Source organism: Amphibalanus amphitrite, unplaced genomic scaffold (assembly GCF_019059575.1).
Source record: "Amphibalanus amphitrite isolate SeventyFive unplaced genomic scaffold, NRLGWU_Aamphi_draft 000289F_arrow, whole genome shotgun sequence".
In the NCBI taxonomy this organism is placed as follows: Eukaryota; Metazoa; Arthropoda; class Thecostraca; order Balanomorpha; family Balanidae; genus Amphibalanus; species Amphibalanus amphitrite.
The window spans coordinates 1-13780 of NW_024881784.1; the positions used below are offsets into that span (position 1 = coordinate 1).

Here is a 13780-nt window from a genome sequence, read left to right on the forward strand (position 1 = left end):
CATATTTTTGAAGAAATCGTAGGGGCGCCCATTGAGCCCCAATTTCAATTGGGTCCCGTTGGGCCCCAGTGGGCCCCTCGAAAAATGTTACTTGGGTTTTTTGTTTGGGAAATTACGCTCTTTCCAATGATGTGCTATGCCGGGTTGGTTGCGAAATTAGGGGCAATACTTAGAAAGGGCCTCTTTGGGGCCCTCTTTGGGCCCCTTCCTTTGGATTCCCCGGTAGGTTTCTTCAGCCAGATTGAAGAGGGGGCCAGAGGTGTCTGTGCAATTTTAAAGAAAATCGTAGGGGCCGCCCCATTGGGCCCACAAATTTCAATTGGGTCCCGTGGGCCCAGGTGGGCCTCATCGAAAAATGTTACTTGGGTTTTTTGTTTGGGAAATTACGTTCTTTCCAATGATGTGCATATGCCGGGGTTCGGTCGCAAATTAGGGGCAATACTTAGAAAGGGCCTTTTGGTGCCCTCTTGGGGCCCTTCCTTTGGATTCCCCGGTAGTTTCTTCAGCCAGATTGAAGAGGGGGCCCAGGAGAGTGTCTGTGCAAATTTTGAAGAAAATCGTAGGGGCCGCCCCATTGGGCCCCAAATTTCAATTGGGTCCCGTGGGCCCCAGGTGGGCCCCATAAAAAATGTTACTTGGGTTTTTTGTTTGGGAAATTACGCTCTTTCCAATGATGTGCATATTGCCGGGGTCGGTCGCGAAATTAGGGGCAATACTTAGAAAGGGCCTCTTTGGGGCCCTCTTTGGGCCCCTTCCTTTGGATTCCCCGGTAGGTTTCTTCAGCCAGATTGAAGAGGGGGCCCAGGAGAGTGTCTGTACAAATTTTGAAGAAAATCGTAGGGGCCGCCCCATTGGGCCCCAAATTTCAATTGGGTCCCGTGGGCCCCAGGTGGGCCCCATCGAAAAATGTTACTTGGGTTTTTTGTTTGGGAAATTACGCTCTTTCCAATGATGTGCATATTGCCGGGGTCGGTCGCGAAATTAGGGGCAATACTTAGAAAGGGCCTCTTTTGGGGCCCTCTTTGGGCCCCTTCCTTTGGATTCCCCGGTAGGTTTCTTCAGCCAGATTGAAGAGGGGGTCCAGGAGAGTGTCTGTGCAAATTTTGAAGAAAATCGTAGGGGCCGCCCCATTGGGCCCCAAATTTCAATTGGGTCCCGTGGGCCCCAGGTGGGCCCCATCGAAAAATGTTACTTGGGTTTTTTGTTTGGGAAATTACGCTCTTTCCAATGATGTGCATATTGCCGGGATCGGTCGCGAAATTAGGGGCAATACTTAGAAAGGGCCTCTTAGGGGCCCTCTTTGGGCCCCTTCCTTTGGATTCCCCGGTAGGTTTCTTCAGTCAGATTGAAGAGGGGGCCCAGGAGAGTGTCTGTGCAAATTTTGAAGAAAATCGTAGGGGCCGCCCCATTGGGCCCCAAATTTCAATTGGGTCCCGTGAGCCCCAGGAGGGCCCCATCGAAAAATGTTACTTGGGTTTTTTGTTTGGGAAATTACGCTCTTTCCAATGATGTGCATATTGCCGGGGTTGGTCGCGAAATTAGGGGCGATACTTAGAAAGGGCCTCTTTGGGGCCCTCTTTGGGCCCCTTCCTTTGGATTCCCCGGTAGGTTTCTTCAGCCAGATTGAAGAGGGGGCCCAGGAGTGTCTGTGCAAATTTTGAAGAAAATCGTAGGGGCCGCCCCATTGGGCCCCAAATTTCAATTGGGTCCCGTGGGCCCCAGGTGGGCCCCATCGAAAAATGTTACTTGGGTTTTTTGTTTGGGAAATTACGCTCTTTCCAATGATGTGCATATTGCCGGGGTCGATCGCGAAATTAGGGTCAATAATTAGAAAGGGCCTCTTTGGGGCCCTCTTTGGGCCCCTTCCTTTGGATTCCCCGGTAGGTTTCTTCAGCCAGATTGAAGAGGGGGCCCAGGAGAGTGTCTGTGCAAATTTTGAAGAAAATCGTAGGGGCCGCCCCATTGGGCCCCAAATTTCAATTGGGTCCCGTGGGCCCCAGGTGGGCCCCATCGAAAAATGTTACTTGGGTTTTTGTTTGGGAAATTACGCTCTTTCCAATGATGTGCATATTGCCGGGGTTGGTCGCGAAATTAGGGGCAATACTTAGAAAGGGCCTCTTTGGGGCCCTCTTTGGGCCCCTTCCTTTGGATTCCCCGGTAGGTTTCTTCAGCCAGATTGAAGAGGGGGCCCAGGAGAGTGTCTGTGCAAATTTTGAAGAAAATCGTAGGGGCCGCCCCATTGGGCCCCAAATTTCAATTGGGTCCCGTGGGCCCCAGGTGGGCCCCATCGAAAAATGTTACTTGGGTTTTTTGTTTGGGAAATTACGCTCTTTCCAATGATGTGCATATTGCCGGGGTTGGTCGCGAAATTAGGGGCAATACTTAGAAAGGGCCTCTTTGGGGCCCTCTTTGGGCCCCTTCCTTTGGATTCCCCGGTAGGTTTCTTCAGCCAGATTGAAGAGGGGGCCCAGGAGAGTGTCTGTGCAAATTTTGAAGAAAATCGTAGGGGCCGCCCCATTGGGCCCCAAATTTCAATTGGGTCCCGTGGGCCCCAGGTGGGCCCCATCGAAAAATGTTACTTGGGTTTTTTGTTTGGGAAATTACGCTCTTTCCAATGATGTGCATATTGCCGGGGTTGGTCGCGAAAATAGGGGCAATACTTAGAAAGGGCCTCTTTGGGGCCCTCTTTGGGCCCCTTCCTTTGGATTCCCCGGTAGGTTTCTTCAGCCAGATTGAAGAGGGGGCCCAGGAGAGTGTCTGTGCAAATTTTGAAGAAAATCGTAGGGGCCGCCCCATTGGGCCCCAAATTTCAATTGGATCCCGTGGGCCCCAGGTGGGCCCCATCGAAAAATGTTACTTGGGTTTTTTGTTTGGGAATTTACGCTCTTTCCAATGATGTGCATATTGCCGGGGTCGGTCGCGAAATTAGGGGCAATACTTAGAAAGGGCCTCTTTGGGGCCCTCTTTGGGCCCCTTCCTTTGGATTCCCCGGTAGGTTTCTTCAGCCAGATTGAAGAGGGGGCCCAGAAGAGTGTCTGTGCAAATTTTGAAGAAAATCGTAGGGGCCGCCCCATTGGGCCCCAAATTTCAATTGGGTCCCGTGGGCCCCAGGTGGGCCCCATCGAAAAATGTTACTTGGGTTTTTTGTTTGGGAAATTACGCTCTTTCCAATGATGTGCATATTGCCGGGGTTGGTCGCGAAATTAGGGGCAATACTTAGAAAGGGCCTCTTTGGGGCCCTCTTTGGGCCCCTTTCTTTGGATTCCCCGGTAGGTTTCTTCAGCCAGATTGAAGAGGGGGCCCAGGAGAGTGTCTGTGCAAATTTTGAAGAAAATCGTAGGGGCCACCCCATTGGGCCCCAAATTTCAATTGGGTCCCGTGGGCCCCAGGTGGGCCCCATCGAAAAATGTTACTTGGGTTTTTTGTTTGGGAAATAACGCTCTTTCCAATAATGTGCATATTGCCGGGGTTGGTCGCGAAATTAGGGGCAATACTTAGAAAGGGCCTCTTTGGGGCCCTCTTTGGGCCCCTTCCTTTGGATTCCCCGGTAGGTTTCTTCAGCCAGATTGAAGAGGGGGCCCAGGAGAGTGTCTGTGCAAATTTTGAAGAAAATCGTAGGGGCCGCCCCATTGGGCCCCAAATTTCAATTGGGTCCCGTGGGCCCCAGGTGGGCCCCATCGAAAAATGTTACTTGGGTTTTTTGTTTGGGAAATTACGCTCTTTCCAATGATGTGCATATTGCCGGGGTCGGTCGCGAAATTAGGGGCAATACTTAGAAAGGGCCTCTTTGGGGCCCTCTTTGGGCCCCTTCCTTTGGATTCCCCGGTAGGTTTCTTCAGCCAGATTGAAGAGGGGGCCCAGGAGAGTGTCTGTGCAAATTTTGAAGAAAATCGTAGGGGCCGCCCCATTGGGCCCCAAATTTCAATTGGGTCCCGTGGGCCCCAGGTGGGCCCCATAAAAAAATGTTACTTGGGTTTTTTGTTAGGGAAATCACGCTCTTTCCAATGATGTGCATATTGCCGGGGTTGGTCGCGAAATTAGGGGCAATACTTAGAAAGGGCCTCTTTGGGGCCCTCTTTGGGCCCCTTCCTTTGGATTCCCGGTAGGTTTCTTCAGCCAGATTGAAGAGGGGGCCCAGGAGAGTGTCTGTGCAAATTTTGAAGAAAATCGTAGGGGCCGCCCCATTGGGCCCCAAATTTCAATTGGGTCCCGTGGGCCCCAGGTGGGCCCCATCGAAAAATGTTACTTGGGTTTTTTGTTTGGGAAATTACGCTCTTTCCAATGATGTGCATATTGCTGGATTTTGTCGATGTTATAGGCCTGAAATTGTTGAAAACGTTTATTTATGCCCCGAGGGCATACTCCCGGGCCCATATATTTGAAGCTGTTTTGTTCGGTTCAGGGGGGCGCTAGCCCCCTAAATTTGGTACCGTTGCACGTAAAATTTTGTCCTCTTTCGAATGACGTGCATTTTTAGCTGTTTTGACGGCTAGAAGTAGGGTTTCCAAAGTTCGTCGATTGTGCCCTGAGGGCATACTGTTTTTTGGGATTTGTGGCCCCCCTGATGGATTCCCCGTATTTTGGCACTAGGATTTTCGATAGAGGACACCATTCTGCACCTCTCCACCAAAATTCAGCGAAATCGTAGGGGCCGTCGATCCCTGCTGAATCCCTGCTGAACCCCTGCTGAATCCCTGCTAACTTCCGTTACATGCACAAACTTCAATGGTATCGAAGATTGGTGCTTCATAGTTAGGTCAGTGCATCGGTGTATCACAGCGGTAGACAAAACCAATAGGCAACAATAGTAATAAGATGGTCTTTTTACTCTCTGCCTCTCTGCCCATCTGCACCCGATTGTTAAAAACACAGCCTGGACTTGGCCGGGACAAGGACAACTGCTATTGCAGCAAATCTTGTTGAAAAAACTTACTAAAATAATAGTGTTTTTCTGCCCAGAAAATTGATTTGACACATGATTATCTTGCAATTCGTTATATTTTGCAACATTTCATGCATGCAAAATTCATAATTACAAATTAGTTACGTCTTATTAAAAAAGATAAGATGTTACCTGCGCAGCTATGACATTCACGAAGCAGCTATTCATGTTCGAAAGCGTTTTTTGCTGCTATTTTTGGAGAGATGAGTTAAAGCAGCGTAGTTGATTGCACAGTTGGTGGCAAAGAGCGCCCACAAGCAAAAAAGAATACATATAAGAAAGTTTCATCCATTGTCCATTGTGAGGAAAAAGGAATGCAATCTTTGTGTGAATGCGGTGAATGCGTGCCTATAGTACACGTGGGTCGTCTTATGTTGGTTCGGATGCAGTTATTATTTAAAGGGACCCTCCCACCTTCAAAAAAGTTTATGAATTGGCATGAAAATGATGTCGCTCGGTTCAGAAAGAGCGAAAACGAATATCTACCAAATTTCACCGAAAAATATTCACCGGTTTTCAAGATATTAGACTTTTACTTTTGTTTACTTTTTTGGGATCTCCGCTGTTTCTAGCGACTTTATTTTAGAAGTGCGGCGTTTGCGGCAGATGTTGCGCGCAAATAGCATATACCACCGCGCATGTTTATTAATCCCACCCAGAAATGACAAACACAGCCTCTGATTGGCCAGTTTTGGCTGACAGACGCAGAATATTTGTCAGCAATAGAATACTATGCTTTAGCACGTTTTCAATAATGACGCATCCGTTACATTTACAGGTTAGGGCAGCTAAAATATTGTAATGGATCTAACATGTTAAATATAACACTTTTGGAAGCCCGTAGAGATTGTTTCTAGTGAGTTAGGTGTTACAAAGTATTAAAAGAAATGATTGTCATCTGTTAAATAAAGAACAAAAGCTTTTAGCTACTAACATCCGCCTGACAGTCTCCAGAATCCTGCGTACGGGGACACCGCAGTCTCTGCTTCTTATGCTATCGCAATGGGGAAAAATTGAAATTTTAAATGAGTCAGTATCGTGTTAAGAAGTACTGAATGCTTTCAAAACTAAATGCCTTTCAATTAAAATTCCAGAATATCCTTTCGCGGAAATAGCCCTTCTCAGCCTGTCTCTAACGCTACAAGTCTGAACAGTGAGCGTCTCATGCGTTGCTCACGTATCGCGATAAAAAGGACGGTGTCATATGATCAAATGAACTTTTCTTATGCATAGAGCATTTGAAACCTCACACCAAACGCCTCCCTTCCTTGTTTTCCACTGCTGCCTTTCACATACCTTACCTAGTACCTACCCAATGACCGTTCCAGCTCGACGTTCCTTATCGACTGCCTCACATTCAACGGCCATATCCCACCTACGCTGAAAACCAATCGGAGGCACTTTCAATCGTCCCTTGAATAAAATTGCTACCTACACGCATTTAGAGGAGAACGAGGCCCAGAAAAGGCGTGCATAAAACGATCGGTTTCGGCCCCCATGGAATAAGCCAGGAGGTAAAATCATATTGATTGAAGAACATTTTCGAGGACATGATATCTATCAGATATTACTTTGCAAAGGTATTGTGAACATAACGTCCGCGTATCGCAGCTCTGAATCTGCTGGTGTCAGTCCCATCCCGCAGCCACCGGACCACTGCCCCGCCGCCTGCCGTTCGCTGATCATACAGGCCGGCTGTCCCAGTGTCTCATCAAACGATCACAGTGACTTATTATTTATAAAATGCCAAACAAAAACAGACACCCAATATTATAGATCACGCCAGCTCTTTCAGTCATGCGCGTGGAGATATATCGGTAGTTTTCCTATCACAGATCACACTGAACAGAGGAAAAGCGTACACACGCAGCAATAAATAATACATTATCAAGTACACCGATCGATGCATCGTGGAATACACCGAAAAAAATACATCACTGCTTTAACGTTCCCCAGGTGGGTGGGCCGTGGGGGCGTTTTTGGCCACACCTGACAATTTTGTGCTTGCATAGATAAAACGACACGAAACTTAGTATAGCTTATGTATAATGCATCGATTCGCATCAATTGTGAAAAAAGTAACCCCATGTCACCTAAGGTCAGGTCAGGTCACCATGAAGTAGAAGTTTGAAACTCGAGCTATTGCATGAGAGAATCAGTACCAACATCTTGAATATCTTTAATTTTGATATCGGTGGTGACCTAGGGTCAGGTCAACTTTGCGACGTCTCCAGTTTCAGTCAGTATGAGGAACTCGAAAGACGAAATGTTCTGCTTTTGAAACAAAAGCACTCAAACATCGGGATCTATCGTATGCTCCTGAGGTCATCTCAGGTCATGTAACGCCTCCCAAGTCCCAACAGTTTATTTTTGTACATCGATTTTAGATGGAACGTGGCCAGAGCGCTAAAAGCATCATAATCATAGGCGGCGGAACAGGCCGAGGGCACCGGGGCACCGTGCCCCCTTTGATTTTGGCATTTTAACATTAGCCCTATGGCCGTTGCATGGAAAGAATGAGACCAAAAGTCGGCAATGCCCCCTCGATTGAAGGTGTTCCGCCGCTACTGATGTTAACCTCAATTTCAATGTAACGAATCAATGACATGCAAAATGGCATTTTCTGCGACATTGACCTGAGGTCAAATTTATTAAGCTGACCTTGTTAGGCCAAGAAGACGAGAGAAACGCAGTGCCGGTAAAATCAACGTAATAAAAGGTTGGTATCAGTTAAAAAAAATTAAAGAAAAGACGACTTCCGAAGCAAGCCGATTGTTCAGTTTTTGCCCTTTGGAGGCTTAACCCTAGTTGACCTTAGCTCAAATCTGAGAACCTGAAAGATTTTAGAAAGAGCTATCGAATTCGCTTTTCCGCGGCGCTGTAGCTTCTTTGGTTCCCGAATTATGAACCAATTTGTGAAGTTGTCAAAATCGGGGGCCAAAATTCGTCATCATTTTACTTTAAGTGACCTCCAGTGACCTCAGCGATGACCTGATCAAAAATGACCTGTATGATTCTGAAGAAAAATAGCGATCTATAGATTGATTTTACTGCGTCTTTCCAGCTTTGCTACATTCCAAGATAACCTAGTGTGGCCGAATACACCTCCCCCCCCCCCCAAGTTGGCTGAGGGCCACCCGGGCGCGGGTTAATAACATGACGCAACAGGTTTTGTTATCAACTTGTCCTTTTCACACATAGGCGACACTAGATATCACAGCCAACGCCTATCACCAAACTGGTGGTGGGCTTTGGCCAGCGATCGCCGATCGGGGCCAACGCGGGCTCTTACTCGTCCACAATCAGCAAGAATGATGAACTACAGCTGCTCCAGACCGGCCACTTCAATCCAGCGTGTAATCTTCAGTCCACATCAGAACCACTAGTGAAACTCTACTGAGTGGGCCAACTGCACTGCATCTTTGAACTCCTTTGCAGCTCTGGCTTTTCAGAATTTGAACAGCCTTCTCTTTCCCACCCTTCTGTGCTGATGAATGATGATCCTTTGGAAACCTGGAAAAAGACAGTACAGACTCAGGGAGATGAAACTGTTTTGCTATGGGTCTGTTCCAGTCGCACTTCCTAACACATCTAAACTCCTCAAAGAGCAAGATAGAGGAGGTTGGAGCAGGGCCCTTCTTGGCTTTGTAGGGGCGAAAGCTGCCACTGGAACAGGGAAGCAATCTTGGAGGAGTTAAGAGGTGTTAGGAAGTGCGACTGGAACAGACCCTATGACAATGCCTGTGCATAGAGCAAGCAGATGGTAGAAGTGGTCAATTGGTGAGTGGAACAAATGCAAATGTCAGGAAAGCAGTCATATTTTGTGATAGACATGATGCAGATGTTGGCCAAGCTGACAAGGCAGATATAATTACCAGCTTGTTATACTAGTCTATAACTCATCATATTTTCATGTTTAACAGAGGGAATATAATGTAAAAAAGTCTTAGCCAGATGAAAGTAGATAATATAAGTTCTATAGAAAAATGTTTATGTAAGTAATGTAGGATTTGTGGTTTTTAGAGGCTAGGTAAATGTGTTCCCTGTTCAACAATTCTTCAGCATTCAGACATTGATGTTAATGTACAATGTACATGCATCAACATACCTGTTGTGAAGTGATTCTGGGCTGCTTTCCTGAGCAGTTGATGGCCACCACTGGAATCTTAAAAACACAGCTAATTTTTTTTCCATTTTGTTAACTATGACTGAGGATCTTCTGTGCTGAAAGAGAGATAGACATCAGCTGATAGACATTGTACAATGTACAACTCATTTGTGAAACAAGATCAATTCCATTTAGGGGTAGGTCGTAGGATAATGGTGACATGAATGAATTTCAGTTTTCACTTTTCACCAGTCCAGGTACCTGGTGACAAAATGAAATATTGTAGGAGGTATCAATGATAATGTTTCTGGTAGAAAATGCAGGCATTTTAGAATTCAGTTGAAGCTTTAGATGGAGGATTTTTGGAAAATATTTGCCACAAATAACATTGGAATCTCAGAAACAAAAATCAAATCTTACTTGATGTCAAAAACAAATCAAACTAGCTTTTATAAAATGTATGCACTCATGTAATCTTAACATGTAAAATGTCAGCTAAAACTTGTTTTACACTAAACCTGCTAAGCTAAGAAAAAAAGATAAATATGAGAAGCCCAAAACAAGTTATTGAAAATATAAACACAGGTAACGTTACAACAAAACTGAGTCAAAACACTCAAAACTAAGTGTTTCAATGAACGCAAGATTAATGTGTGTCACAAAAGCAGCTGTCCACTGTAAAGCAGAGTGGGCACAGCATGGTGAAAGCAGGAAGTGGTGCACAAAACTGAATTAAGAAGAGTGCCCGACTAACTGTATCTACATCCCTTTACATGTACTTACAAAATTTGAGCACAATCAGCCAAAACTTAACTGTGAAGGAGGCCATGCCCACTCGCACATGAGAGGTGTGCAAAAACATGCCTGTAATACCTTATGCCTAGATACATAAAGATGAAAATGTGTTGTGTCTGTGTGCCTGGTTAGTGGCAAGACGTGACATGACTATTATCAATACCTGACAGTACAATTATCATGATATTATCATTATTGCAATTGTAATAAATAATTATCAATTTTTCTTCTCACTTTATATAGCCAAAATACCTGAGATTTTTTAATATCAAGTTTGCGTACTCCAAAATCGTAACTTCTGCTTCCTCCAGTACTTTATAAGTTTGCGCAAGACTATTATCCATTAGATGTAGGGACGATCATGACCACTTGACTAAAAAATGGTTCACTTGGTTCTTACAAGCCTGTTAACTCACTACACAAGGGGAGGGGGCACTGCAAAAGGGTGTGGAAATCGCCACATTTGTCTCATGATGTTTGATGCATAACAATCGGTATCAAAATATCGTCGTATTAGTATGCAAGGTCACCAAAGAATGAGCCAACGATATTTATCAAATATCAAAGCAAATTGGCAATATCTAGCACAACGAAACACATAATTCAACACCTAACGATGCCGGCCGAGTCCCCGATACCAACATGGCGACCGCTCAAGTCCAACTGGCCGGCAACTGGCCAATCAGGGAGCTTGTTTGTCATTTCTGGGTGGGATTAAAAAACATGCTACCACCGCGTGCTACAAAACGTTTTAGTCAAACATTTAAAAAGCGTTAGATATCTGCGCTGACGTCACACATTCAGAGGGGTATTCCTAAGCATTAGCCCCTCTGAATCAAAATGCTGCAATTTTGAAATTCAATATTTCCGATTTAAGGCATTTCTCGATGTTGTGAGTGCCGAAACCGGTAATTGTGAGCCAGGGACCCCATTTTGGCTATCTCAACTCAAATCTAATGTTAAGGTGGGAGGGTCCCTTTAATGCGCTCAATGAGTCGTGACTTACATTTGCTGAACAGCATCAGCAATTAGATTTAAAATTTGTTGTTGTTTATCTGAATGCTGGCTGAAGCTTGAACCGAGTCCGGTGAGATCGGGGGAGCGAAGAATGAGTGGCCATTGGCCATAAATTGTTTTTGCTTTGAGGTTTTGATCTTTTGTTTGTTTTCCTTTATTTTCTCCTCTAAGTGAAATGGGATACAAGACCGAGATTCAGATTTCTTGTGGAACTTAACTGATCTTTTTGCGTTTCTGAGATATCTTGATCTGTGAGGTTTGTGATTCCCCATTCCCAGGACATGGACTGAATGTGTTTGTTATCTTCATTTCCTTGACTGAATAGATTTACCTGCAGTGTAGCCAACTCTCCTGATTCCCTCTCAATTGAACTTGCGAAACTTGCTTTGTTTTTGCACGAAACCTTCCTTGAAGGATGACACCAATAAAGGTTCACAACGAAGTGCTCTTTCAATTTATAAATGAATCTAATATCATTCCTTTAAAAGGTGAGGGCTTTACTCAGCAGGTACTAGTACTAGGTACTGCCAATCAAACCAAATAGTTTAGTCTTGAGGGCTGAATTGTTTTACATTCATGCATGAATTTCATCTGTGAAGATTGAAGAGCATTTTGTTAGCTTTTCAAGAAATCGCAAATCACAACACTTGGGAAGATGTAGTAGCTTACACTCTAAGTCTTTTTCCACATGGGAGCAACTGTTCAAAACTCATACAGATAGTTGTAGGAAAGAAATATGACATGTTTTATCAGCTGATGAAGTTTCTTTTCTCTGCCAGGCCTCAGAGTGCTGCCAGTCGGTGCTGAGGACGGATCGGACCGCTGCCTTCTGAGCCGCGCCCTCTGCACCCCGTCATGTCGCAGCTGGAGCTGCTGCTCACGGCCGATGCCGAGTCGCCGGCGCACAACACGGTCGCCTGGGACCCGGCCACCGGCACCCAGGTGGCGGCGTTCCGCGGCGGCCACGCCGCTGCCGGCACCCTCTGTTCGCTGGCGGGCCACTCGCTGGCAGCCGCCGAGCGCGGCCGGCCCGGCGTCCAGCTGTGGCGGCTGGCGCGCCGCGACGCCGTCCACCAGCGGCTCAGCACGCCCGGCCCCGTGACCGCCCTGGCCGCCGACCCGGCCGCCACGTGGTTGGCGCTGGCCGTGGCCGAGCGCGTTTTCGTGCACGAGCTGTCGAGCGGCCGGCTGCTGGCGGTGCTGAGCCGCCACTACCAGACGGTCACCGCGCTCCGGTTCACCGACGACGGCTCGCACTTTGTGTCGGCGGCCGACGACGGTCTGGCGGCCGTGTGGCCGGTGGCCGGCTGCGCGGACCCGGAGTCGGCGCGCCACGGCCAGCCGCTGCACGTCTGGGCCCACCACTCGCTGCCCATCACCGGCCTGCACGTGGGCGGCGGCGGACCGCGCGCGCGCGTGCTCACCTGCTCTCGGGACCAGACGTGCAAGGTGTACCAGCTGTCGAGCGGCGAGCTGCTGCTCTCCGTATCGTTCGATGTCGGCCTGACTTCGGTGGCGCTCGGACCGGCCGAGACACGTGTGTTCTGTGGCACTGCCAGCGGCTCCGTGCTCTCGTTCTCGCTGACCGAGCCGCCGCGCTCGCTGGAGCAGCACGTGCCGACAGCAGCGGCGGCGGCACTCACGGGCCACACGGGCCGCGTTACGTGCCTGGCCGTGACGCGTGACGGCCGCACGCTCGTGTCGGGCTCGGACGACCAGACTGTACGGCTGTGGCACGTGGCCAGCGGCCAGTGCGTGCGCACGCTGCCGCAGCGCGGCGCCGTCACCAACGTGGCGCTGGTCGGGTGGCCGGCCGCGCTGCGAGACGCCGGCGCCGCGCCGCCACCGCTGCACGTGGGCCAGCTGCAGCGCGCCCAGCCGGACTCGGGGCCGCTGGAGCTGGAGCTGGTGCTGCGCGACCGTCCGGCACTGCTGGAGTCGCCCGCCGACGGTGAGGATGCGGACGGTGAGGGTGACGGCGGCCGAGCTGACCGGGACGACACCATCGAACAGCTGCGCAGACAGATCGCCGCCTGCGAGGACGTCAACGCGAGCATGTACCAGTTCATGGTGGACAAGGTGATGAAGGTGTAGCTGTCCCGAACGCTAGACGATACAGCGTGCAGTGTTTGTGGGACGGGTTTTTGATCGGTGCGGCGCCAAAGTCCAGTGACTCTGTCACTCCAACGATGCTGCTGGAGGCATGTTGTGCTGTCCTCATTCCGATGTTCCTGAGCGTGTTCCAGCGAAGGCTGCTGGCTGGAGGAACCAGACTTTTGGAGGTGTTCTTTCCATGTTTCGTGGAAGCATCCATGATTGATGACGTTCGAAGCCAGCATCCAAGGAGGTTGAATAACTCAACTGTGCGGTGCGATACATCACGCGCTTCTTGCAAAAGAGACGTGACTGCAAATGTTGTCCATCCCAAGGAGCTTATCACCCGGGGAGTGTACGTCTTCTACGTGTATAAAATCTTATGACGTGTATGCGCTGACTCGCTTTGACGTTAAATAAATGTCAGGTCCTTTTCGACCACACTCAACAGAATGGCGTCTGCCATGCAATGTCGACCGTTATCATCAATCAGACCATCAACGACTCGTCAACCAAAATGGTCGGTATTTAACGAGAAGCTGCTAATTTCAACCGATTAACTTCCGTTGCTACAGTCACTATCGACCGTAAGGAAGATGTCGACCCTCAAAATTACTGTTTTGAGTTTGTAACTGCTTTGAATAGCAATCAACGGTTTTACTGGTCAATGATGCAGTCAGATTGTTTCCGCCAGACGCAACTGCGGGTGACGCGTTGCAACTGTTGTTGATAGTTGCTAGACAGCCGTTGACCAGCACATTCCTGTTAGTTTAGTTCCGCAATAGTACACTATCTAGACCCGCGACAGCCAACCTTCTCTGTTG

The 13780-nt window shown here is 48.1% G+C and overlaps 1 protein-coding gene and 1 long non-coding RNA gene across 5 annotated transcripts; one reads left to right on the top strand and one right to left on the bottom strand.

The window, feature by feature from the left end:
- Positions 1 to 5264: 5264 nt before the first annotated feature.
- On the top strand, positions 5265 to 13406 carry LOC122387556 (WD repeat-containing protein 18-like). 4 transcript variants are annotated; one of them, XM_043377873.1, is made up of 2 exons: positions 5265 to 5301; positions 11642 to 13406. In XM_043377873.1, the coding sequence occupies exon 2, from the start codon at positions 11718 to 11720 to the stop codon at positions 12954 to 12956; it is 1239 nt and encodes a 412-aa protein (XP_043233808.1). In that variant the 5' UTR covers positions 5265 to 5301; positions 11642 to 11717; the 3' UTR covers positions 12957 to 13406. The 4 variants fall into 4 exon arrangements, with proteins under 4 accessions (XP_043233808.1, XP_043233805.1, XP_043233807.1 ...); XM_043377870.1 differs by lacking the exon at positions 5265 to 5301 and adding an exon at positions 10770 to 10932; XM_043377872.1 differs by lacking the exon at positions 5265 to 5301 and adding an exon at positions 10943 to 11118.
- On the bottom strand, positions 6724 to 10499 carry LOC122387557. Its single transcript, XR_006257620.1, has 3 exons — positions 10456 to 10499; positions 9051 to 9166; positions 6724 to 8455 (listed from the first exon to the last, which is right to left on the bottom strand). It is a non-coding gene; the product is annotated as an uncharacterized LOC122387557 (long non-coding RNA).
- Positions 13407 to 13780: the final 374 nt, after the last annotated feature.